Consider the following 27,966-nt stretch of genomic DNA (forward strand, 5'->3'; position numbering starts at 1 on the left):
TGAGTTTTCACATTTTATTAAGTTTTCTGTATACATTAATACTAATATATAAGTTAGTAAAATGCTTCAGAAAATATCTTCTACAATTCTAAAAAATGGATCTAGTTGTGACTCTTTCACTTCCATTGACTAAGTTGACTATTATGCATAACATGTTTGTTCCACATAGGTCTTAAGGTAAAGCATGATTCTATAGTCTGGTTCAAAGGCATTTTACATGTGGCATACAAAAGAGTATACACACTTTCAGTTTAACGTTAAAAACTTGCTAATAGCATGTTTTCCCCATAGATCGAGTGCGTGATTTTATAGCATATTTCAACAATAAGTAAACAGTTCTTAATAGATTTGCTCTCTTTCTCTCAAAATCTTCTTTGTTATTTTCGAACTGTTGGCATCACAGAAAGTTTCCAACAAGCTAACTCTTCTCTTATGTGGCTTCCTACATATCCATGACAATGTGTAACTTCTGTAAGTGTATTGCTATTAGAGTAGACAGTTGTCTATGTGTTGGTTAAGCTCTCCATTTGTGGTCCCTGGCTTCATGACAACATTACAGATCGGACACGTCAGTTTCTTCAACTTGCTAACTTCTTCCTTCTGCGTGGTCTTCTTGAACATGGACATAAGGTTGTTGGATTTTTGGTGGCTCTTCTGTCTCTTAGCCGGTCGGTTTGCGCTGCTACTCCCCAACGGCCTTTTGATGGAGAGCTTCTCCATTGCACTGTTATCCCTACAGGTCTGAGAATCATCGAATTTGTTTTCAGAATCGAAGCTGGAACCCTGAGTTGAGGCCGAATCTTGACTAAGAAATACAACATCACTCTCAGAAGCAACCTTTGGCAAGGCTGTTTCTGTTTGACTGGTTTCACCATCGTCTGATTGGTCATTCCCTGATTGGCTTATATCCATTGCACTTGATTGGCTGGCCTGGCTTGCACTTGATTGGATTGCCTGGCTTGCACCTGATTGGTCAGGAATGATGGCATCGCCATTTGATTGGCTAGCAGCTTCCACAGTTGAATCTGATTGGCTGGTGGCCACTCTGCTAGCTGAGGTAGTCCTTTTTATTGTACTACAGGGTTTGAAGAAGTTTTTGATGGTGACAGGAGGAGTGGTGGCACGAGAGAGGCACTTTTTGATGACTGGACAGGCGGGCTCGATGACCGCTGAGGTTGCCCTGTTGGCAGGTAGTGGAGGTGGGGCAGGCTGGGAGGCTGGGAGTGCCAACATCCCATTACTGAGTATCTGGGAACAAAAAATAGTGTTTTCAAGATTTAGACAAAGAACGAGTCAGTGATAGTCAGTGAAATGCACAGGGTGAGTGGTCGGTTTCTGGCTCCCGGAAATCGAACCAGCAAGCGGATAAACCCAACGCACTTACTACTACTAGGCTAAAAGGTTCAGACCTGTTAGACTGGTCAGTAAGTGGTACTTGAACCACACTGTTACACTACTACCCCCTTCTTTTAGATCCGTCCTCGTATCTCTGAGTTCAATATCCCTTTGCGGTACTTTTGCCATTACTGACAAGGCCAGTGTGGGAACCACAGAAACGCTCGGGAAGTGTATTACTGTCAGCAGACAAACTGAACACACTACTAGGCTAAAAGATCCAGACCTGTTAGACTGGTCAGTTAGTGGCTCTTGAACCACACTGTTACACCAGCAATGATGATAGGCAATGATGCATTCCAGTTTTACAATTATGTTAAACTGTATTTGTTGGATCGCTGCAATCTATAAAAAAATCCCAACCCACCAACCCTTTTTTTTTCAGTACCGTAACCGGACAACATATTTATCTTAGGCCTAACACACTCACAGTGGGCTGGTTCCTGATCCTCTGAATGATGGATTCTGGGGTATTTTGTTCTTCCATCGCCTTCTCCGCCAGCGGGATGAGCACCTCCGGGTAACGCAATCCCACAATCCTCCTGCCGTCCCTCAGTTCCACCCGCACGACTCGAAGGTTGCACTCCACCTTGCTGAAAACAAACAAACAAACAGACAAGGAAATTAAAATATTTGCTAAACAAAGCCCAGGATGGGAAAAAAACACTTCTTTTTGCAGGTATACTTACATAATGATTGTATATATTTTCAAATCTGCCATTATGTTTGGCAATGGTAGCGTGCGTAGTCCAGTGGTTAGCGACGCTATCTCTGGAACTAGAAGCCGTGAATCCCGGCTGTTGTTGCTCACCTGACATGCACACTACTGGAAAGGCTTGTAGTTCTTGCATTAAGCTGTGGTCCAATGTTCATTGTATGAATGAATGAATGGATGAATGAATGATTGAATGAATGAATTTGCTTGTCAAAAAGAGCTAGAGAAATATACCTGGTACAATGAACCTGTAAATACTATACATAGCGTCTGTCTTTTCTGTCACGACCAGTAGAAGAATAGCTCTTCAGTGACCTAAACTGGTTCAAGATCACTTTCACTCTCATTTCACTACTAAGATTTCTACTGTCATGTAAACTCAAAATGTTCTAAGAACTATGTTCAAAAATCGATCGCAGTACAGTTATAAATGCCTCCGCCCCCGAGGTGTCACCAAAAAAAAGAACTGAAGCCTACTGACCTGAGTTGCAGCTTGACCTGGTACTGTGCGACTGTTCTCTCTAACAGAGCCATGAGGGTGACGATCCCCCCGCACAGCAGGCTGACACGGTAGCACCGACTTCCAACTGGACACAACACATACATGTACATGTAACACACAGGACCAGATAATGAGAGGGAAAGAGAGAGAGAGAAAATGGTATACTGTAAATGCATAAATAAGTTCACATGGTTTTAATTTCGCAGTGGGGAGAAAATGGAGTGACTGTTCGTTGTGGTTTTAAGTTCGCCTTTGAGACAATAGTAGACAAGGGGGTAGGATAGCAAAAAAATTCGCGGTGGTTTTAAGTTTGCAGGGAAGAGCTTACTGTGAAAACCACGAACTTAAAACCACCGCGAACGTTTCTGCATTTACAGTATTGATGAAACTGAAAGAAAACTCTTGCAGCACAAATGGTTGAATTGTGGTTTTTACAGTGTGTTTTTTCAATGATTCATTGAAAATTCATGCCTGAAGACTACATGTGAATACAAGAAACCTAGACGTAATAACAGTGATTAAAGACATTCACTTATAGAATATGAGGCAACAGAGAAACAAGAGGAATTCTCAGTCAAAGGATAATCTGAAATCTAGAATTCGTTCGGTTTAACTTCAGTCTCTGCAAGCTGAGAAAGATACAATGCGTTATAATTCAAAATGAGGGCAATTGTTTCTCCTAATCTGCAACTTGACCTCAAACTTCATAGCTTAATATGTTTCTTTAAGTGGGTGTCTCACTGACCGAGCGGTACATGTTGGTGACCTCTCTGCAGCCAAGTGGTTCGACTGAGCGTTCAACAAATTTAATTGATAAAAAAGTTATCTTTTTACACTGTCTTGTGTTTTGTTCTCTTTTCAGTCATAATTGTCCATCTTGCATGATACTCCAATCATAAAGTCAAGGGTAACACAATATGCTGCAGCCCATTGAGATACCCTCTTTAGACTTAAATGCAAATATTTGAAAAGTATTGGACACAAGTGCATCATCCCTTACCCGTACAGGCCTGTCCATTTTTACAGTTGGGTCCGTGGATACAGTGCTGACTAGCCTCCTCATACTGCTGTTTCCATCCGTGTTCCGCCCTGTCTACCGCTACATGGGAGTACCGGGACAGGATCTCCGAGATCTCTTCATCAAAACTGGACACTCCTGTGTTGGGGCTATAGTCGAAAGAAGATGCGAACTACATTACCTAACGTTGATGAAGGTTAGACATCCAGGTAATAAGATACGGCAAAAATAGTTACTCAAGCAACTGGATAAAATTTTGAAACAGTCAGCACGTCATGTTTTAGACTGCATCTGCTATCTTTTGTCAGTGACTGTATGAAACGTCTCTTCCAAAATTCTATCCAGTTGCTTGAGTAACTATTTTTGGCGAACATTACCTAACATCTATAAAGGAGGGCGAGTGAAAAAGTAATGCAAGTGGTTTTATAACAGGCTTGTTTTTTTCATCGAATGAGTTGAAATTTGGCACAAAGATAAAAGAATATCTTCTTGAGACAAAAATATCTCAATTTGTTGTTCGTATCTTTATGAGCGGCTGAGTGGATTTCAAGATGACCACCCCCTTGACTAGCCCTATAAAATAATTATGGATTTTTAATGACATTTCTGCAGCACTATTGCATGATCGCCTGAAAAAAACAACATAGAAAAGAGACAAAATACAACTATTCCTAGTGTAGCCTTTTGACAAATCTAAGAAAACAACGTTCCATGTGTAAAAGGTAGAATTTACAAGTAAATTTTTGTGGACAAAGAACTACTTAAAAAAAGATTGACTTTTTAAATCCTGACCGTGCCACTTTGAAGAGATGGGTGGAGTTTTCCTTCTGAGTAGCCAGGATGTGGAGCCGACGCCCACGCACCTCTCTCCGACTGCAGTAGAACCCGTCTTTCTCCTTCTCGTGGTTCTTTGCTCGCTGTACCGCCGAGTCCCAGTCCATACCTCGGTCAACCGACAACACTACGTGTCTGGGAATAAAAGAAGTACGGAGTAGTAATGAAATAAGGACTGTCTTTAGGACCCCTGGATGGAAATTTGCTTGTTGGGATGGAAACAAAATTTCATCCATTCCGTCCAAATATTCTGAACTTCATGACATGAAATTTTTCCAAGCTTGCAAATGACAGATTTAACAATGAAAATCCACAACATGGAAGACCCAAATAATGAGTGGGATGGAAAAATATTTATAGCCAGGGAGACAGCACTGAATGAAATGTCTACATGTAGAAAGGACAATTGGGGAAAGATAACTTACACCACTCTTCAGAGTGTGTGTGTGTGTGTGTGTGTGTGAGTTAGTGTGCAATTTGCCAATATTGTTGTAATGGTACACTAGCAATTGGAGCAATAAAAGTGAAAGGTCAAGAACATCATTTGGTTAAAGAAAAGGCAAATATTCATACTTTCTGACAAATTTGGATTTGGATCTTTATTATACAACTGGTAGACTTTTTACATAGGTTGGCTCCATAACATTTACATATAAAATCACAATGTTCATTAAATACGAGAAGGCTCTTGTAATATAATATAACGTGTGTTCTCAGTTCTCAGATTTTAATGGCTGGTTGAGTCATTTGACACTAGACTCCTTTCAGCATTCTAATTTTCCTGTTACTAACTGTAAATGCATTTAAGTTCACTTGGTCTTAATTTCCCGGTGTGTTCACGGTGGTTTTAAGTTTGCGTATGAGACAATAATAGACAAGGGGGAAGGAGGGCAAAAAATTTTTGTGGTGGTTTTAAGTTCGCAGCAAAGAGCTTATTGCAAAACCTGCGAACATCAAAACACTGCAAACATTTCTGCATTTACAGTAAAAGTTGTTTTGGGAGGAGCCCATATACGAGTTGCTGACTACCCAGAGTCCTTGTGCCTACCTGGTGATGTTGGTGCCGTTGTGCACTCCGTGGAACACTTCTCGTGGGTCTCCTACCAAGTCCACTGAGGAGGCAGTAATGTCAACCAGACCCTCATTGTACCTAGGTGTAAAAGTCAGATTAGATTATCCCATTGTTTTGGAAAAACACACCTCTCTTTATCTCTCAAGGTTGCGACAGTACTGATGGCCACATAGTATCATGTGTGCTGTCAACATTGCTTTTACCTTAACTGGAGCTCACTCGAAATTCATTTTGGGGAATAGATGGACTGGTGCACTTAACCCTACAAATTTAGGTACACAGAATGAAGTCTCGGTGCACAACATGAAATAAAGTAAAAGCAAAATGTTTTCACAACACTACTGTCTTTCTCAAGAACTCAATAGTATCATGATCACCTGAACTTAAACATTACTAACAAGTACTACATCAAAGTATAACAAAGATTATATTGCTTTTTCTGATACTTAAATTTGAAGAATATTCTGTCTACGATAATCTGTCTTCTACAATAGTATCAATACAACACTAACCTTCCTTCTCTCCTGGCGGCACTTACGTTGGTGTTCAGACATTGGCTGAAGTAGTGGAAAATCAGGTTCTGTCGCTCCACGCTCAATCCCAGAATCCTGTTCAGGAAGCGCCCGACCATCCCGGAGTCCTTGTCTTTCACGCTGTTCCCCCCTCCCTCCTCTATCACTCCCATCTGTGTCAGGCAGTCCTGGGAACACAAGTTTGTATAAATGTCATAGACAGTAGAACAGAAATAAGAAGAAATTTGGACAAAACTGTAATTCTTGTTTCTTTCACTGTAACTTTATGTTCACTGTTTTCACGGTCACCTCTGCACCATGAACTTATCATCAGTGTGAAAAACCCTGTTATCATTATTATTCCTTCACACATCCGTTCTGTAAATCACTTGCCGCCACCGTGAAGTTAAAGTTCAGTGAAAATGTCCATTTTTTCTCAAACGGTGAATTTTTGCTACCGTGAAGATAAAAATTAATGAATTACAATACCTCCATTTTCACGGAGGTAAACATTATTGAGAATCAGAGAAAAACATACTATTTCAAATTTCAATTAAGATGTAAGACTTAACTGTAAATTTTGTAACTGTTACAAGTTAAAATACATGTATACAGACAACGGATTGTGTGGTTTTTCATAATAAAAGTGTTGACTCTATAAGGCCTACCTGCATAACACTGTTGAACTCCCCAAACTGGTACTTTCCCCGAGTCACACTGTCCAGGGACACCCCCGCCACCATCTCGCCATGGCAGATCCCGTAGTACATGTTTCGCAGCGCCGTTCTTCCGTACGAGGTGTCGAAGTTAAACTCGCTCAAGTCGGCGCCGGTTGCAGCGCGACGATCGCCTTTAGTTAGAGCACCTAAGGATACATGGTATAAACAGGTTAACAGTGTCACAACAGATTTGTATTTCATTTGACGGTGATGACAATGAAGTTTCAAATGTTATTACCTCTTCAATTGTACCATACTCTCATCTCCCAAATAAACGTACCGGTACGTTTATTTTTTTCAGCCTCAAAATCCACCCAGTACGTTCTTATTTTGGACAGTACGTTTATTAATTTTTTGAAAATCAGAGTTTTGCTAACCAGGGATCCCATCAAAATCGAAAGTTTGGGTTTTCCTGCCCATATTTCCCCGACATTTTTGCTCATAATTTGCCATTTTTCGGCCTAGCGGCGTTGATTTCCCTGCCGCTATGACCCGGCATTAGTGAAATCCTGACGGTACTAACATGTCAGTCGATCTCGCTACAAAGTAAATGTTGTTATCTCAGACAAAATAAGACGCCACACTTAAGTTTTGAAATCTATTTTGCATATAAACAACATTGACAGTCTTTTTTCGTTCTAGACCATCTTAATTCTTACAGAGACGCAAAATTTGCGCTCGAAAAAGACGAAAACATTGCCAAAAGAACAAGGTAATCAACACCGTGAATGCTGAAGTTACGATTGAGTCGCATGTAAATTCTACTCACGTGAAATACAGCCTTTCCTCAAAACTTTTAGAATATGAAAATAACACCACATTATAACAGTGTCTTAGCATTAAAAACTGAATAATACTTTTAAAATCTACGAAAATATTTAAATCCTACGGTTCCTACCACAAACATGAAAATTCAGCCCTTGGAAAATCGCCACAGTACTGTAGTACAGTAACGCACGCCACTAGAGCTTTCCCACGGACGGAAGAGCTCACTTCTACCAAGGGGAAACAGCTCTTTTTGCTTGCTTTTGACCTTCCAATAAAACTCTTTTGTCGTTGTCAGAAATGTGTGGTATTTCAACAAAGTGAATTCCCACTTAATAGTTGATAAACAACACTAAATTGCAATCTATTTTCAGTAATTATCACCTACGATGTTTTGACAAAAATCACTCCCCTACAAACAAATTGGCTGAGTATTCTCAGAACTTCATGTAGCTCTCTGTTAGCCCCGCCCCTTACTGTCTGTGTTCCTGTGTTCGGTGCCGCTCCGTCTGACTCACGCTTTGATGTGTAACATGAGAACCCTGTGGTTTGTGGCAATGTTTTAGATATAACCAAGGAACTTTTAATCAGAAAGAGAGAGCACAAAATAGAACAAGCCTGAGGTTTCTCACATCTAAACAATGAATTTGTTGACAACTAAGTTTCTCAAAATGAAAGATTTTTCTGCATACATCAAGGGTAATTTTTGGATTTGAAATCATTTGGATTGCAACAACACAATAAAGGAGAATATATGATAATGTTCTTTATAATAATGTGATTTTGTGGAAAGTATTACTTCTAGTAATGTTTACAAAATTAATCCGTGTTTCTATATGCAATGCATACATGATAAGCAAGTTGAGCAAGAAAAAAGTACCAGTAACATCATACATGTCATAGTTCAACCTTTTCTACATGGCTTTTACAAATATGTAATACTTGTATTTTCATCAGATATTCAGGATATGATAATTTTCTGTTCAAGTCCTAAATGTTGATACATTTGTACAAGGTGTTGTCCATGCAAGCGAACTGAGAAGTTTGGCAACTACTTGTGTTTTAATGATATGCCAGTTTATACAACAATTTTCCTTGATCACTTGGTTCAAGTTCCAAGTAGAAAGTACATGTATCATGTACATTTTCACTTGTTGAATTTGAAGCACCGTTGGCCCCCGCGGGGAACCTATGCCCAATTTTTCCAAAAGTGGAGAAAATGATTATAATTTGAACAAGATATCTACAGTTATTCGGTTCATTATTTACATACTTATATAGAATATGTAAATAAAAAGAACCTACCTGCTTATCATCTTCTTTCCCTAAGACAGAAGTAGCATGGACACAGTCAACGTGTCAATTTGGTAATTTTCCGGGGGGTATGTTTATTCCGGGGGGTATGTTTATTAGATTTTGAAAATTTGTCCAGGGGGTATGTTTATTCCGGGGGGTATGTTTATTTGGGAGATGAGAGTAGCTAACAGATGCTATTATTTACAGAAACACTTTTTCCTCTTCTCATCCATGATGATTTTCCAATTTTCAAACAGAAAATCCACAAACTCATTACATACTGTAATGCAGAAATGTTTGCAGGGATTCAATCTAGTGGTAGGGAGTGTTTGCAGTGGTTTTCAGTTTGCGTAGCACCAGAGTCAAATAATGGAATGGCTTTTCACGGTGGTTTTAAGATCGAGGTAAGGAGTTCATCGTGAAAACAACATAAAACCATCGCTAATATTTCGGCATTAATTTTACAGTATAAAAAGTGGGGAAGCTACAACAAAATTATGATAATCACTTCCTCAGAAATAATCTGGTAAAAATTCTATTGCAAAAATCAAACAAAGCTTCTTTTTATACAGTATATGTAACTTACCAAGAGACTGCAGCCTCCTTGCCACAGCGGCGGCAAATCTTCTCTCTCCACCCAGACTAGTGGTAACCAACTTGTACAGGGGACCACTATAGGACACAGACATATTAAATATTAACAGCAGAAGTGCCATTAATACACTGATGCCATAGCCCAACCCACCTCTGTCAAAATGTAGAAGTGCAAAATAGAACCATAAAAATGAAGAAAAAAATTGATGGGCATGCAGACACTCTCTCATTGGTTGAACCGCTAATTGCCATGCTATTATTGGTTTAATTGCTAATTGCCATGCTATCATTGGTTGTACTGCTAATTGCCATGCTATCTTTGGTTGAACTGCTAATTGCCATGCAATCATTGGTTGAACTGCTAATTGCCATGCTATCTTTGGTTGAACTGCTAATTGCCATGCAATCATTGGTTGAACTGCTAATTGCCATGCTATCATTGGTTGAACTGCTAATTGCCATGCTATCATTGGTTGAACTGCTAATTGCCATGCTATTATTGGTTGAACTGCTAATTGTGATGGAAGATTGGTCTATTACTGTACATTCAGAAGAGTAAAACTAACCCATGTCCACCAAATAGAAACTATCTACATGAACTACAAAACAAAATGTATTTCTTTCGAAGTCGGCAATCAGACAGATGGCTTTGAAAACTGGGCAGTACCTGTCAACAACATTCACAGAGCTACCATGATTTAAGGAAACAAAAATGAATAAATGAAGAACCTACCTGGACTGATTGGACCTGTGTGAACGTCCCATCTGTTGTACAGCCTTGTCGGCGCTCCACGGTAACTCTAACGTGATGTGTACGCGCCGCCGCTGGTTGGCCGCTCGCATGTCAGCATGTAGAGAGATACCTGGGACAGTCGGAAAACACCATAGACAACAATGGCTTAACAAACAAGGCATTGTCTTGAACAGTGAGTCTGATCTCTAATTCTAATTTTCTGCCACCAAATATCTGGGTAAATTGGAATTCTACAAGACTCTGGTTTTCTAAAAGTGTTAGATATGCTTTCTTTGCTCAATCTTTAATATTGTGATTTCAATACAATGGCACTTGCTGTACAGGATTGGGAAGGTTCATTCCAATCTCAAGTTTGGCACAGTTGTTGTAATATGATAAGATCTCAGCTTTGTTTGAATAAACTATGACAATCTTGAAAAAAAATAACAATGTTTCAGAATAAGCCTGGAAGAATCCCCTCTTGGCGATAGAATTTTAACTCTTAAATAATTCAATCAACCAGTCAACCTATCAGAAGCTTCCATTACAGACCGGTGCTTGCAGCATCAGAGATGATGGCCACCAGTTTCTTCCCGTCCATAAAGCTTGTTTTCTCGCGGATGTTTAGGCTGTCCATGTCTCCTGTCGTGTCTGAGTCCCGGAGTGCGTACTGCGGCGGGGACTTCGCAGTCTTCCTCACGACCCTTCCACGTCTACCGGTCATCTCGGCAACGTTCTGAGGTCCCCCAAGTTGGTCGATGATCTCATCCAGTGGGCTGGGAAGAAGCAACAACATGCTCATGACATTCCATGTCAAAATTAACACATCCACATAGGTTTTTCTATCGCAAATCTGTAAAAATGGTGACACCCCTTCCCATCATACACCACTCCATAGCATGATGGGATACAAGATGGTGGCACCCACTGGTGCAAGCTACACCAATACAGGTGTTGCTACTGCACACTTGTAAAAATGGAAACAGCTCTTCCCATCATACACCACTACCTTAGGATGATGGGATACAAAATGGCGGCGCCCACAGGTGCAAGCTAAACCAATACAGTTGTTACTATCGCAAACCTGTAAATACCGACCTCTTGGGTGGCCCAATCTTGTCAGTGCACCCCAGCAGCAGGTCTTTAGCAAACTTGCACAAGAAGTCCTCTTTCCCATTATACACCACTCCCTTAGCATGATGGGATACAAAATGGTGGCGCCCACAGGTGAAAGCTAAACCAATATACCAACCTGTTGGGTAGGCCAATCTTGTCAGCGAACCCCAGCAGCAGGTCTTTAGCAGACTTGCACCAGAAGTCTTCCTTTTCCTCCTGGCCCTGGATGGTGGTGGGGAAGTGTTGGTGGACGAACCGCGTGTAGATCTCCTTACACAACGACACGAAACCCGACACCTGGCCGCCATGTTTCGACAGCTCGCACTCCAGACTGGCCTGTGAAATACGATAGGTTTTAACGGATTTTAAATTCCTCCTACTGTCTGCTGTATCCATTGGCATTTGAATAACCACACTAGCCAATCAAAAGGCAGCATTTTGAATCAATTCATCAATGACAAAAAAGGTACTGTAAACGCAGAAATGTTTGTGGTGGTTTTATGTTCACGTTTTTTGTGGCGACGTTTCACCGCAAACTTAAAACCACCGCGAACATTTTTGTCCGATACTGTAGCAGTATCTGACTACAGCGCTGTCGCGAACATAAATCCACCGCAAACTCTTTATTTTCCCCTTAGCACGAAATAAACCCACATGAGCCTAAATGCATTTACAGTATTTGCATTATAGATATTGCAAAATGAAAAAGAAAAGAAAATCAAACATTGAAAAAAAACATTGTTAAAATGTTGAAAATATTGGAATTACACTTACGTACACATATACAATACAAGAAGAGAGCTACGCGGTTTGGGGCATGTGATGTCTTTAATATGTGAGTCTGCTCTGTGATAGAGGCTTATTGGTTGCACAAAGACATCAACGGCCAAAGACTGTGGTCTTGGCGGTCATAACACAAACTGCAGTGTAGGAATTACGTACAGTATTGGTGAGTTTACACAAATCTAATCGTTCGTTAAAAATACGAAATTGCAGCAAGGGCGGGATGGTGGTAACGTTGAGCGGGAGGCGGGCCCATCCGTTCAGAACGGTGGATGCCGCAAATATGAAGACGGGACGAGCGGAGGTCAAAGGTCGCTTCCTCAGCGTAATTCCCTACGATTGGTCGACTGACCAATCCTACTATAATTACACTAACGTACACATATACAATACAAGAAGAGAGCTACGCGGTTTGGGGCATGTGATGTCTTTAATATGTGAGTCTGCTCTGTGATAGAGGCTTATTGGTTGCACAAAGACATCAACGGCCAAGCCGAAAGAAGTGAGGGCCCCAAACCGCGTAGCGGAAATGTAGTTAGCTGTAGGGGTAGTATTGAATCTAAAATAGAAAGTAGCTAGATATTCGAGTACATGCAAAACAGTCCAGGACTGGCGAAGAACGGGCCGCAGAACGTCACCGGGCACTGTCGAACAGCGTAGAGTCAGGCCGGAAATGTGCGTCGGCGTGTAGCTCTCACTTAGTACTGTGAAGTGGGCCGTGGGCGGGTAATGGGGGTCTTCGGTACGCAGCTGGAGCTGGTCTTGATGCACTGTCAATCTGGCTGAGCTAAACTACTCTAATCTACTCTACTAGTAATCTAATCTAATCAAGAGTTGCGGCTGTGCGAACCCAGACTGGTGACGATCTCGCTGCAGGGTGCTACCGCGAACTCCGAGTCGGACCGGAAAGTAAAGTCACATCGTGACGTGGAGTGGGTGTACTGGGCGCCTTATGCAAGCTGCTGTAGATGCGCACCGCAATCTCGAGTCCGTGTAGGTACGGGTGGAAAGGGAGAGAGGCGGGCGCTGAGGAAGGACCGCTCGTGGAAAAGTTGTTTACGTAGTTCACGGGAAGAAACATGGCTGCCAAAGTCTCGGGCGTCTCGCGAGACCTGCATCACTGGCGGGAAGTGGGGAGGGGGGCTGTCGTTCCGGTCGCTGTGGACTCACTGTCTCTGTGGACGTTATGGGCAGGCAGGAACGGGTGTGCAGTCCCAGGCTGGTGAAGAAAACTCGCTGCAGGACGTCGCCAAAGATTACGAACAGTGTAGAGACTCAGGGACGGGTGGAGCCTCTCGCTTAGAACTGCGAATCCAGGTGGGCAACGTTACTGGCGGCCCATGCACGCTGCTGTGGTAGTTGCACACCGCGGCCCTGCTGTCTGGTCGGCGTCGGGCCCAACGAGGACGGCAACCCGCAAGTTTCTTGGCAGATTCGTGTGCCTCGGTAGTTGGGGAGCGCCGCACGGTAGGTTGAAATGCTTCATAGTGAAAGCTCGAGAGGGGAAAAGTTTCCGACGGAACGTTGAGCGGGAGGCGGGCCCATCCGTTCAGAACGGTGGATGCCGCAAATATGAAGACGGGACGAGCGGAGGTCAAAGGTCGCTTCCTCAGCGTAATTCCCTACGATTGGTCGACTGACCAATCCTACTATCATTTCTAGTTTCTAATCCGACCGCTTAAAAAAATATTTTTCTTTGCTATGTCGACTCAAACCATGGTTAATTCTAAGACATAACATCGCTGCATCGATGCTTATATTCAAATATAAAATATGTAAACAAAAATTGTTCCTTACCTCTCCTGTTGTCTGCAATCCAATCACTATAGAGTAACCTTTCTCTAGCGACTCTTTGGCTTCTTGCACAATTGCTGGCACCTTTGAAAAACAGAGAAACATGTGTTTCATTTCCTGATGTATTGGAAGAATGTTTTGTGCTTTCATAGAAGCCTTCACAGCTTGGGAAGCCATCTTGGATCCACCAACCCCACCAGTATGGCAACCATCAATGTCTATAAGTCATGATGTGTTAATGTCAAAGCTGTTTGAAGAACATAAGGACCAGCAAGCTACAAAAAAGCAGTTCTGTAGCATCTACAAAAGGATGTATAACAATTAACATGCTGAAGTATTCAGTCTGTCAAACAGTTCTTTGAACCATTGTGTTTTTTTTCTAGCAAAAAAATTGCGAGGGGGAACATTGCTAGTGACCAAGTGGGGGTGGGGGGTGGTGGTGGTGTGGTAGGTCGTGTTCTCCCCTTCCAAAATGCAGAGAGACTTTTCAAGCTAAATGGGGCATTTTAAGGCTTCCTGAGGGGCAAAATTACAGTCAGAGAAGTAACATGTACAGTTGAAGACCATGGCCACATGTGACCTAGTAGTAGCATCCTTGGTCAATCAGACTTTTACGATCAGATTATGATCAGACTTTTATGATTGTCAGATCTAGAGGGCATGGGGGTGCAGTGCCTTTGTTCCCCTCTTTAGAAAAAGCCCTGATAATTGTTCTTTTCAATGTACGAAAGTTTTCGTTCAAGTAAACTATTCAATAATTTTTTTTCTTTCTTTTTCTTTTATGTAAATCTTTTTCTCTCTCTCTCTCTCTGTCTCTCTCACTATCTCTCTCTTTCTCTCTCTCAGAGAAACAGACTCCTCACCTTCATGCCCATGCAGAGCTGCTTGAAGAACCTCTGGTGCGAAGACCAGAAGGTTGACCACATTCGCGGGTTGTTGGTGCCTGTACGGGCGATGGCCGTGGTGAGCGATTGCCGCAGCTCATTCCAGACATGTGCCGCCATGTCGTAGGTCTTGATCTGCTGCGGCGTGAGGTTCACCTCCACTGTGACAAACTGTCGGTGAAGACGTAAACAAACATTAAGAGACTCTTACAGTCAGGCTATTAGCTAGCAGGGCGTCTGGGCGTCTTATGGATGCCTTACACAAAAACAAAGAAATTAGACACCCTCTCTTGTTTCCCTGGTAACTACATGATGCACACATGCACATGTGTTCCCTACACATACATGTACACTGCCTACGTTTTATTTCCTCATACCGGACCCTCAGACCTGAGTGGGACAGCATGTGAATTGATTGATGTAATTCTATTGACAAACACATCCTTTAGCCCTTTATATACTAGTCCATTCATTTCTTCAACCATATGCATGTAATCTGTATCTTTCTCATACCTCTGGTCTCTAAATGAAAAGCTGTGAATTTCTGCTTCTCATGTATAAACAAAGATTTAAAAAAACAAAAACAAACACACAAGGTTTAATCAGTTTGTTTTTAGTGCTTCAGATATAGTATAACACACAACTACTAGAATTTAGATATGGTTTAGGTTATAATGCGATAAACAAATATCACTAATCTATTCAAAAAATTAATTATTGACATAATGTCTTGGCACACAATGTCTTTTGGCCCTTTGTGGTGACTCATTCTACAAAAATAGCTTCATGTTTTCTTCATTTCTCACCTCTGCCTGCCTGAAGCTGAGACCCCTGGAGATGTACATGCCGGATCCTTTCATCTCCATCGCTAACATCTCGGCCACACCTAGCAACAACATGGGCAGAAAGGAAACAACAGTCATCATTAACAAATGTGTTTTGCAGCTTTGAAAGTGAAAGCGATCTCGATCCAGTTTAGCTCACTGAAGAGCTGTTTTTCCACTGGTTGTGACAGAGAAGATAGACACTATGTACAGTATTTACTGGTTCATTGTACCAGGGAAATTCCCCTAGCTCTTTTCATCAAACACAACGAACAGTGGCCCATGGCTGAATCTCCCGTCCCAAGGACTGCAACCCTTTTCAGTAGCGTTTATGCCAGGTGAGCGATAGTCAGCTATGCATGTCAATCAATTTTTGTGTTGCTTACCAAGTCCTCGTCTCTGGATGGCGTCTAGAAACTGATCAAAGTCATTGAAGGCGGCGCCCTTCCCCCACAGGCCCAGTCGCTCCATGAAGGCCATGTTCTTCACGTCGGTGACTCCCGTTGCGCTGCAGTACACGACACGAGCCTTCGGTAGGAGGCGCTGGATGGTCGCCACGGCTAGGGCTACCTTAGTGCTGTTCTTCTCTTTACCCTGTGGGTCCAATACAGCTTGTTTAATAACATTAAAACTTATCAGCCTGAAACTTCAACATTGTTTTTAACATTATGTTAGGCTGGGATGATGTTTGATAAAGGTGTTCCGGACTGGGTGATAATTTGGGTTATTACACAGGGTTCTGTTTTTATCACACAGACTTCTATTAAATGATTTAAATGCACTTCTGTCGAAGATTCGGATACCCGATGGAGATGTTGGAATTGAAGTTGTTACACTTGGTCAGAGAACACAAATTTTGTCAACTTCGGGCGCATTACGCATTGACATGTTTTTTTTTTCTGGTGGGTATAGGGGTGGATACCAGTTTGGCTTAATAAGGTCCAAGTCCAAGTTTAGGTCCAGAGATTTAGGTTCAGGTCCGGACCTGAACCTGGACCTGATCCTGTCCAGTTGATGTTTTGTTTTATTAGACCAATATCAAGCATAGAGATTATTAATACTGACACACACGACTATAAAAGTTTCTTGGTGAGAAGACTTTCAAGATAAACCAGTGTTTGATATTTGAATATTGCACTTGTTTTAAATGCCTTTTTTGTCAGAGGGGAGACTCAAAACACTTTTTATCAAACAAAATAGAGAAATATTTGTACTTTGTTCAGGTTTTTTTGGACTCAGGTTTTTGGGACTCGGTTCTTGGATGTTATAAAGGTCCGAATCAGGTCCAGCGAACTGGTATCCACCCCTAGGCTGCAGCGCTCGTGAGTGCGACTCGCATACAACATGTATGCGACCAGTTTTTTGAGAATGCGACTGGCTTTAAAATCACGGTCGCACGGTGCGACATTAAAAAATTAAGACCTGCGCCAGCATAATGCCTGCAGAACTAAGCGGTAAGCCGAAAATATAGGTATTCCAACGCTACCGCGAATATCGTCGGTGAATTTTCTATCATGTTCCCACACCTGCGGTACAAAAACTATCCGTTCCTAGTGGCAAAGTTACCCATAGAAATAAAGGATATAAGTTTATCTCCTTTGTGGTGTATTTGTTTGATTTGTAAAATGTTTCAAACTCCAAAACTTTGTCGATGAAAGTGAGCGCTCGCCGGACGCTCGCTGTTTTCAATGGCGGCCATGATGTTTATGAAAAATAGACCGCAGCAGAATAAAAGGCCTGTTTCCTGCAGTCATATTTATACCTGTTCAAGCAATGATTTTTACGATCAAAAATTTATGAATCAATTCAAGCGGAGTTTTATTTAAAAAAATATCAAATTTTCCTTTTGTCACTGGTATCATTTCAAAGCTCATTACCTGCTCGTTGTTATGTTGCTACTTTCATTCTGCTGCTGTCTATACTGCACAGCGGCGAATCACAAAGCTTTCTCCATGCGGTCAGCCTGTCATTGGTTGGAGGCGCCGCGCAGTCCTGACGCGCGAAATTTGAACTGCGAGGTTCGAAGGAACCGAAGATATTTGACTGGTTCGGCACAAACAGATCATTTTTGATACTATTGAGCAAGAATTTTAACGATATTTAAGTATTTTGGATTATTTGTAGGCAGAGGGCCAGGGTAAAAGGAAAAGAAATGCCTGTAAAAATGTTGAACTTGATGCCAGCAGTGAAGTTTCAAATTATGGAATGTGACTTTATTTGTTTTGGTCATGAACCCGATAGATAAGTTTTAGAGTTATCTATTTATTTATCATTCAAGGTTATGTGAATCATTACTTGCCTTGTTCCAAGTAAAAAATACCATTGTGTATTTTTCAACTTGTTGAACTTGAGGCACCGTGGCCCCCGGATAGGGGCCAGCCGGGTAACCTATGCCCAATTTCTCTAAAAATCCATCGTACTAGTATCAGTATGTAGGAAGGTACATGTATTGAATGAATTGAATTGCCAATTGTTCTGCATCATCAATGTAGGCTTTTATCTTTTATGATCTATTCAAATACTTTATTCCCGGTTGTTAACATTGATTAATAGGAGTATTACTTGGTATAGCCAAGACTTCTGCTTGTTCTTCCAACTTTTTGTAGTGGTGCTCCTAGATTTTTGCTGGTGCTCCTAACTTTTTTGAGTTAGGAGCACAGTGCTCCTAGGCCTAAAAGTTAGTCTGGAGCCCTGGGCTGGGATGATGTTTCATTAAGGTGTTCTGGACTGGGTGATACATTTGTATTTTGGGTTATTACATAGGGTTCTGATTTTATCACACAGGCTTCTATTAAATGATTTGAATACACTTCTGTCGAAGATTCAGATACCCGATTGAGATGTTAGAATTGAAGTTGTTACACTAGGTCAGAGAACACACATTTTCTCAACTTCTAGCACATTACGCATTGCTTTTTTGTTCTGGTGGGTATGACATAAATAAAATACAATACTGCATTCCGCATCACATCGGCCCCAGCTTTCCCACGGGTTAGATTGCTCTCGGGCTTCCCACGGTCGGGCTGGTATCTCGAGCAATACGGAATACACCGTGTTCTATTCTATATTTAGGCCACACCCATAATACAATATAACATAAAACAATAATTCAGACTGACAAGTCACGGAAAAAGGACTTACAGGAAAAAAGTGCTTGGCCTTGTGACACTCGTCAAAGATGAGACAGCCGTCAAAGTCCTGTCCCCCACACCAGTTAATCAGCTGATCCAAACGACTCTGCCGGGATGTAGACGCTCCGACTGCACAGGGGAGACACGCATCATTTGTTTTACATTGTTTGTTTGAATTGCATACCTGTTAAAGCGCCCAATGGCGAAACATACCAGGTTTGTACTGAAGAGTACAAGCTGCATATCCGGACAGATTTATTTGATCCACTCACACAGGGAAGGACTCCTACTTTTTTTGATAAGTGTGGTTGGTTCTTTTCCGTGCTCGAGGTGTGGCTCTTCTCAAACATGGGACCTCCATTTAACATCCTATCCGAGGGACACCCCTAACTGAAGATAGGTACCCATTTTCACCTGAGTGAAGTAAGAAACTTTGTGCAAAATGCCTTTTCAAGGGCAAAAGGTCAAAAGGACATACACAAACACACACATACACACACACACCAAGACAAAAAAAAAAGTCATTTTCAAGGAGTTACAATCAAACTCTAGTCCTTGAATAGAGGACATATATGACAGAGAAGACACTAACGCTAAGTAAATTACAGGCGCTAAATCCCTTTTCTACCAGAAAATGATATTTTGGGACAAAAAACACATCAAACTGTCTCATACATGGTCTATACAGTCTTCTACATTTTACGTCTAGCGTTTTCAAAGATGCTCCTTGACAAATTTTTTTAACTTCGAACCTCCTTTCTGTACAGAAGACACGAGCGTGGCGTAGGTGCTGAAGATTACTCCGTCCTTGAAGCCAGGTGGCAGTCCGAACACCTTAGTCTCTCTATCCAGCTGTTGGCATCCCTCTATCACCTTCACATAGCAGCCGATGTCACGCAGGTCTCTGTGGTCCGGGGTAGACGATACAGATCAACAGATTTAGAAATACTGACACATTACAAAAAAACACACACAGAATGTGCAGCGTGTCAGAGCTCAGGGATCGAAATACTTTTTTTTTTGGTTACTTGCAAAATTGTAAGTTGGCATAAATTTTACTTGCAATCTAAAAAGTTAACTTGCAATATTATAGTCGGTGTGTATATGTAACTGCTTTTGTTGTACATACATACTCCCTCTGACAAAGCAACTTTTGATAAACGTACTGTCCAAAATGACATTAAGAATGTACCAGGTGAATTTTGAGGCTGAAACTTCGTACGTTTCGCTATACTTAAAGGCCGGTGCTTACACGATCCACCGGTATTTTCGAATTGCAAAAATGCAAGTTCATATCATTTTTACTTGCAAATCTTGAAAATTGTTTCAAATTGCAAGTTGCTTTATTGTATTTTGAACCCTGAGACCTGCATTGATTGAACCAACGACATGTATCTATGTGTACTACATTGATGAAGGTTAGACATCCCGGTACTGTTATAAGACACACAATACAATAGGTACTCAAGCGACTGTATACAGTTGCTTACAAATTCATCCAGTTGCTTGAGTAAACTCTGTACCTTGTATGTATTATACCAGATCTTTTTTTAGTCACTGACGAAAGACAGCGGATGCTGTCTGGAACGTCTGACTGTTTCAAAATTTTATCCAGTAGCTTGAGTAACTATTTTTGGCATATCTTACTACCTGGATGTCTAACCTTCATCAACGTATAGCTTCCCCTTCTCTCTGTTTTACTATTCTTTATCTTATCTACAAGTATCTGATATAGACCAAAGTCAAGGTATGAATCATTTTAAGGTTGTTTGCAAGGAAAATAGGAAGTGAGATTCGACACAGTAATGCTGGCACTGATAAATTTTCCAATTCTCTGCTATTTGAAATATGATTAAGCTTGTGTTATCACATGTTTCAGAAAATATTTTTCAAACATGTTATATCACAACATATAAAAAAATTACAATGTTTCATGAATAACTTTGTCCCCCACCTCTCAGCATCGACTTTCAGGTCAGTTGAGATACTGAACCAGACGTGTCGAGTTCTGCCTCGAGCAAAGTTGTCCAGGATGATTCCAGAAATCTGCCAGAACAAAAAAAATCTAGAACCTAAAAACTAAAACTAAGATCTTTCAGCAGACAAAGTGTGCCTCACAAAACGTCGCTACAAGCTGAATTCCAATTCTGTCTCCTGTATCTTAATTGTTAGGGATATCATTTGGTAGCATGAGCCTATGACACAAAAAGTTCTCTTACTAGTATCATAAATGGTACAACACATTTGTCGTAAGATATTATTGGCGACGCCTCAGGGGCGAGCCAAATGATATAGCATTGTGTGCAGATTGCAACTATTCTAGGAATTGTACAGGCATGTGTCCATAGGCATATTAAGACAATAAGAATGTTTGGAATGTTAGTCAGACAGAAAGCCTCCCTCGGGACATTCCTCCTAGATAACCTAGACAGGAAGCTACATCGGTCTACCAGATGTGCCAGGCTTATGTATACATGACCCATTTAAGACCTCAGCTCCACAGATATATTGCTCTTTTCTAAAACAACGTGTGTCTGTTATAATGCTTTAAGACGCCCTAATGCTGGTCCTTACAACTGTAAGACTTAATGTCTTTCTTCGGGGAACAGGTCATAACTGCATCAACTCTGCACAGATAACGATTGTGCACACGCTGCTTCAGTTACCTATACAAGCAGATTAATTAACAAAGGGCATTAACCTCATTCATGACATTGGGAACATGTTCAAGCCAGATCGATCAATGAAAAATTTCACTGTCGCAAGGAAATTTAGCAAGCCAGTAGTACTAGTACTAGATGATTATCCTGCTGATAAGATGCCACTTTCTTGCTGATATAATCCTGTACACTTCCAAGAACACATGGGAAACCTTTTTACACAACAACATTTCTGGATTAAGATTCCCAGGCTGGCATTTCATTAGGGCTCCAGGAATTACTGGCAAATTCCTTTATGACTGGTGTTCCTGGTCTTCCAGTGGGACTCGAATTCCATCCTGGCATTCCATCCTGGGATTCCATCCTGGCATTCCATCCTGGCATTCCATCCTGGGATTCCATCCTGGCATTCCATCCTGGCATTCCATCCTGGCATTCCATCCTGGCATTCCATCCTTAGCTAACATCCCTGGCTATTCACGCTCTAGAGGACTTAGTTCTATAGTTCAGGGAACATAAGTGTTCAAGCTGTTGCATGGTGTACATGTATGCTGTGTCTGTTGGTAGGTGGACTATGATGTTAAAATTTGTGAAGATTTGGCTTAACATGTTGTTCATGTAAGCAGCAGTCCTATCAGAGTAGAATAGTCATTTTGTATGGTGGAAACCCAGTCCATGGGCTGTTTTCAGTTGTCATGATCAGGCTGTGATGAAATCGATGTTCGTTCCGGCAATGGGGTGTGTCTGGTAGAATCTAGTGGAACTGTCACTGTCTGTGTGTGTGCGTGTCTGTGTGTGTGTGCGTGTCTATGTGTGTGTGTATTTGTCCAGTAGAACAGGTACCCGTCAGCCCTGTACGTAAGAAATCCTGTATGAACAGCACCACCTATCACCTAAGCAGGGTACAGTAAAAATTGAAACAACAACCACCGTCGCCATGGCAATGTCTTTTTATCATTTCCAGTCTTGTTTTTAAAATGTTTCATTGTTTACATAGATAAAATACATGTCTAAAGCTTCCTGTATGTTAAAAGGCTTTCCCTGTCGACTTCTGCTTTAACAAATGAACAGCATATGCATGGATGATCAAAAGCAAGGAGGTTAAACTATGACAATGATAACACCTCAATATCGATTACCAACAGAGATATCAAATGCATTGTTTGCTGTACCAACCTGTCTACCCTTGCCTACACCAGCCCCGTCTCCAATGAAAAACCCCGCCCGGCAACCGTTGGGAAGAACCATTTGATGTCTGGTACACTGGGGAGAAGTTAAAGTTAAACATTGATTAAATTGAAAATAAATCTTAGTACAGAAATTGAAAGTCTTGAAATATTTCCTGTTTTTGAAGCCACTTCTTCACTGCGAACTAATCATGCCCACAAACTAGCCGTCTCATTGTGTTGTTTGTTTGTTTCTTGTTTTTCTTTTGAATAACTAGTATATTGCCTTTAGATGTAACACACTAGTTTTGTATGTACATGTAGTGAGCACAAGCTGCATTAGACCAGACTGTAAGGTTTGATCCACTCACACCGGTATAGACTCCTAGTCATCTTTATTTGAGTCGAGTGAGGAAATAGGTCTAAAGTGTCGTTCCCAAAGGCACAAAATTTGCGATGCTTGGGATTTGAACCCAGAACCTTCTGATTCTAAGTCAACAACCCTAGCCACGTAGCCACAGTGGCACACTTTACTATTGTTTCAACTGAACTCTCAAATTTCACCAAGCGTTGAAATTTAGGCGCTGCCAATTCAAATGAATTTACTGTACTTACCGCATACACTACCCCCTCTAGTTGGAGGGCACTCAGCTTGCCTGAGTTGATGACATCATCAGGGATGGCATCCGCCAGGGGGTAGTCTGTAGGGGGGAGGGCCATAGCCTGCACACACACATGTCAATCATCTGTCAACATATTCTTTGTAACATACTTTGTCAAAATGATCATAACAATGCAGATGCATGCTAAAAGCGTCATGCACAATGATTTTTTTCCGTATATGCAAAAACAGTTAATTTTCTTAGACTTAAAACCCCTGATTTCAGGCATAGTGAGCTGTCATGACTAGATTATAAATATATGTCACAGTAGAGATGGCGATTCAGGACAATCGCCGATTGTCCTAGAAAAGATCGCGATCGCCGCTTGTCCTAGGACAGACTGCGATCGCGATTTGTCCTAGGACAATCGCCGATTCTACTAGTAGAGATTGCGATCGCAATCTGTCCTAGGACAAACGGCGATTCTACTTGGACAAATTCTGATTAGATGGAAATGCTTTGGAAAATAGAATGAATCATTGCATTAAATTTCAATCATGTTTAACATGCTACCTACATTTCACAGTTATTAACTATTTTAGGTGAATTAGTTCATATTTCATGATGGATAAATTTCATGTGAGTATGTTTTCTGATAAAGTAATTTCTGATAAAGCTGAGGGACAAAATTTTAATAATGTGTGAAAGATATCAGTTAGAACAAGGTGATCCAACAATGTTTCAGCATGCAAATTTTGAGGTGTCAAGATAATACTCACAGTTTCACACCTATTGAATTCACAACCTTAGGAGAACAACAATTGTGAAGTGATAAAACAGGTGTCAAAATATCAATCTCAGTTTTAAGATACTACAGTTTCACACCTACTAGTATATCATTTCACAGTCAGACATATACTTGAGTTTTGATCAGAGTTTGTAAATACTAAATAAAATCATGGTTCATAAAAAAGTATTGCTGTTTCCTTTTAAGATATTAAAATATCTTAGCATCATTAAGTTTGGATCGCCGTTTGTCCTAGGACAGATCTACTAGTAGAATCAGGAATTGTCCTAGGACAGATCGCGATCGCAGTCTGTCCTAGGACAAACGGAGATCGCGATCTGTCCTAGGACAATCGCCGATTGTCCTGAATCGCCATCTCTACTGTGACATATACATGTAATAGAGCATACATACAATTCAGAAAATGTTGACAAGCAAACTCAAGGTGCTCAAAGCACACATGCATATGTTTACTTTTACATGGGACAGTCGCCCTGTTCTACAAATGTAGCTTTGCAAAGACAAACATTCTACCTAATATCTAATCTGTTTCTCCAGATTAAAGCATGACAGCACACCCATTTTTGTCATACACGACTAGTTTTTGTCATACAACCTTCTCTCAAGGTTATTACCCTGTATGTTAAAAATTGAAAGGCACTTTGAAAAAGTATGTGACCATTCCTTAGATATCTATTACATTTGTGGCTCGAGAGTGACTTACAGCTAGAGATCCTGCTTCCACAATGTCAGCAGGATGAGGCTGTGCATGGGGGATGGTGGACACGCTGGCCTTGTAGGTGGTGAAGACCTCCTCACTGTAGAAAAACAAACATTTAGAAACAGATTAGGGTTTACATTTTTGGCAGTGGAGGAAACAAGAATTACAGTACACCATGCGGTACACCATGCGGTAATGCTGCTATGCCATCTGGATCAAATTCCTTGGATCCTGGGGCCCGAGTTCGATCCAAGGGCCTCCAGCTCGGATGTGCTGTAACAGTAAGGGATTGCATTCGTCATTTGATGGTGACGTAAAGCTGGCGGCCTCGTGTGCAAGGGAGCTTCAGGCATTAGCCTCAAGCGTCAAACCTCTGCACGTAAAAGAACCCAACACACTTATCGAGGAGAGAAGTGGTGACCCTGTGTGCTTGGCCAAAAATGCAAGCCATAGCGAAGCCGCATTGCACTACCACTAGCTACTTGAAAAAGCATCATACTTCACCTCAAATGAGGATGCCTTGAAACGAAACGAAAAATGTTATATTCAATACATACCAGACTGTTTCCTGTACCGTCTCCTGTGCCATGCGTGTTACTGTGTTTGTACTGACCTGACTGTTTCCTGTACCGTCTCCTGTGCCATGCGTGTTACTGTGTTTGTACTGACCTGACTGTTTCCTGTACCGTCTCCTGTGCCATGCGTGTTACTGTGTTAGTACTGACCTGACTGTTTCCTGTACCGTCTCCTGTGCCATGCGTGTTACTGTGTTTGTACTGACCTGACTGTTTCCTGTACTGTCTCCTGTGCCATGCGTGTTACTGTGTTTGTACTGACCTGACTGTTTCCTGTACTGTCTCCTGTGCCATGCGTGTTACTGTGTTTGTACATACCTGACTGTTTCCTGTACCGTCTCCTGTGCCATGCGTGTTACTGTGTTTGTACTGACCTGTTTCCTGTACCGTCTCCTGTGCCATGCGTGTTACTGTGTTTGTACTGACCTGACTGTTTCCTGTACCGTCTCCTGTGCCATGCGTGTTACTGTGTTTATACATACCTGACTGTTTCCTGTACCGTCTCCTGTGCCATGCGTGTTACTGTGTTTGTACTGACCTGACTGTTTCCTGTACCGTCTCCTGTGCCATGCGTGTTACTGTGTTTATACTGACCTGACTGTTTCCTGTACCGTCTCCTGTGCCATGCGTGTTACTGTGTTTGTACTGACCTGACTGTTTCCTGTACCGTCTCCTGTGCCATGCGTGTTACTGTGTTTGTACTGACCTGACTGTTTCCTGTACCGTCTCCTGTGCCATGCGTGTTACTGTGTTTGTACTGACCTGACTGTTTCCTGTACCGTCTCCTGTGCCATGCGTGTTACTGTGTTTATACTGACCTGACTGTTTCCTGTACCGTCTCCTGTGCCATGCGTGTTACTGTGTTTGTACTGACCTGACTGTTTCCTGTACCGTCTCCTGTGCCATGCGTGTTACTGTGTTTATACATACCTGACTGTTTCCTGTACCGTCTCCTGTGCCATGCGTGTTACTGTGTTAGTACTGACCTGACTGTTTCCTGTACCGTCTCCTGTGCCATGCGTGTTACTGTGTTTATACTGACCTGACTGTTTCCTGTACCGTCTCCTGTGCCATGCGTGTTACTGTGTTTGTACTGACCTGACTGTTTCCTGTACCGTCTCCTGTGCCATGCGTGTTACTGTGTTTGTACTGACCTGACTGTTTCCTGTACCGTCTCCTGTGCCATGCGTGTTACTGTGTTTATACTGACCTGACTGTTTCCTGTACCGTCTCCTGTGCCATGCGTGTTACTGTGTTTGTACTGACCTGACTGTTTCCTGTACCGTCTCCTGTGCCATGCGTGTTACTGTGTTTGTACTGACCTGACTGTTTCCTGTACCGTCTCCTGTGCCATGCGTGTTACTGTGTTTGCACTGACCTGACTGTTTCCTGTACTGTCTCCTGTGCCATGCGTGTTACTGTGTTTGTACTGACCTGTTTCCTGTACCGTCTCCTGTGCCATGCGTGTTACTGTGTTTGTACTGACCTGACTGTTTCCTGTACCGTCTCCTGTGCCATGCGTGTTACTGTGTTTATACATACCTGACTGTTTCCTGTACCGTCTCCTGTGCCATGCGTGTTACTGTGTTTGTACTGACCTGACTGTTTCCTGTACCGTCTCCTGTGCCATGCGTGTTACTGTGTTTATACTGACCTGACTGTTTCCTGTACCGTCTCCTGTGCCATGCGTGTTACTGTGTTTGTACTGACCTGACTGTTTCCTGTACCGTCTCCTGTGCCATGCGTGTTACTGTGTTTATACTGACCTGACTGTTTCCTGTACCGTCTCCTGTGCCATGCGTGTTACTGTGTTAGTACTGACCTGACTGTTTCCTGTACTGTCTCCTGTGCCATGCGTGTCATCTCCAGGTCCAGTCCCATCATGTTTGGGGGTGCTGCCGCTGCCTGGCTCGGGAGAACGGTACCCTGGAGCAGGTTGGGACCTTGTCTTGAAGAGAGAGCTGCCACGTAGGCCAGGTAGCTGGCACTGGCATCCATTCTCTAGAAAGAAATAAAGAATGAATGAATGAACGAATTCGAATATGCTCCTATAATGGGATGTAGCCGATCTTTAAACTTTCCTCATCATATGCAAATTAGCTCCTGATTTGCATAATTAACATATGATTTTCTCAATCATCACTTAAGCTATCTAGATACCAAGTACAAATGTATCATCACGATCCGTGTACCCCTTCCTGAGTTATTCTCTTTCAAAATTTGAAAAGAAATCGCAAGTCGCTAGGGGGCCCAAAATCTTATCATAATTTTCGAGGTCTCAAGAGGTCCAAGTCATACCAAGTACATGTGTACATGTATGAAGACAATCGATATCCATCTAGGCATTCTCGAGTTATCGTGTTCACAGAAGGACACACACACACAAACACTGTGCAACCTGCCTGTCAACCAAAAAATTATAATTTATAATAAAAGGGCTTCAATATAGAGAGATGTGGTTTTGTGGCTAGGTGAACCTGTGGCTAGTGTCCTTTAGAGGCCCTATTTGAAGACAATAACGCAGAATTATCTGCTATGTAAAACTGAAGCCTAGTTGCCCCCCTCCCCACATGGGCGACCGAGTTTCTCGGCCATATCTTCAGAATACAAAGGCACCATATAGGTCTATAAACTTACAAAAGTAAAATGACCAAAATACCTTCTCAATGCGACCCTCTCTCTGTGTTAAAGGTACTTCGCTTTCAACTTAAACGAAGGAAAACTGCAGTGATGGCAAAATCACTGTTTTTAGACTCCCGCCATATTTC

The 27,966-nt window shown here is 41.9% G+C and overlaps 1 protein-coding gene across 1 annotated transcript; it reads right to left on the minus strand.

Moving 5' to 3' along the window:
• LOC136422927 (uncharacterized) lies at positions 1-27,966 on the minus strand. Its single transcript, XM_066410856.1, has 24 exons — positions 27,858-27,966; positions 27,021-27,199; positions 24,627-24,720; positions 23,129-23,236; positions 22,524-22,610; positions 20,642-20,733; positions 19,440-19,591; positions 18,698-18,816; positions 15,943-16,150; positions 15,539-15,618; positions 14,712-14,903; positions 13,852-13,932; positions 11,408-11,607; positions 10,708-10,931; positions 10,156-10,285; positions 9,415-9,500; positions 6,717-6,913; positions 6,049-6,236; positions 5,513-5,614; positions 4,423-4,599; positions 3,613-3,779; positions 2,592-2,697; positions 1,826-1,988; positions 1-1,248 (listed from the first exon to the last, which is right to left on the minus strand). The coding sequence occupies exons 2-24, from the start codon at positions 27,194-27,196 to the stop codon at positions 487-489; spliced, it is 3,891 nt and encodes a 1,296-aa protein (XP_066266953.1). The 5' UTR covers positions 27,197-27,199; positions 27,858-27,966; the 3' UTR covers positions 1-486.

Source organism: Branchiostoma lanceolatum, chromosome 17, assembly GCF_035083965.1.
Source record: "Branchiostoma lanceolatum isolate klBraLanc5 chromosome 17, klBraLanc5.hap2, whole genome shotgun sequence".
Classification (NCBI taxonomy): Eukaryota; Metazoa; Chordata; class Leptocardii; order Amphioxiformes; family Branchiostomatidae; genus Branchiostoma; species Branchiostoma lanceolatum.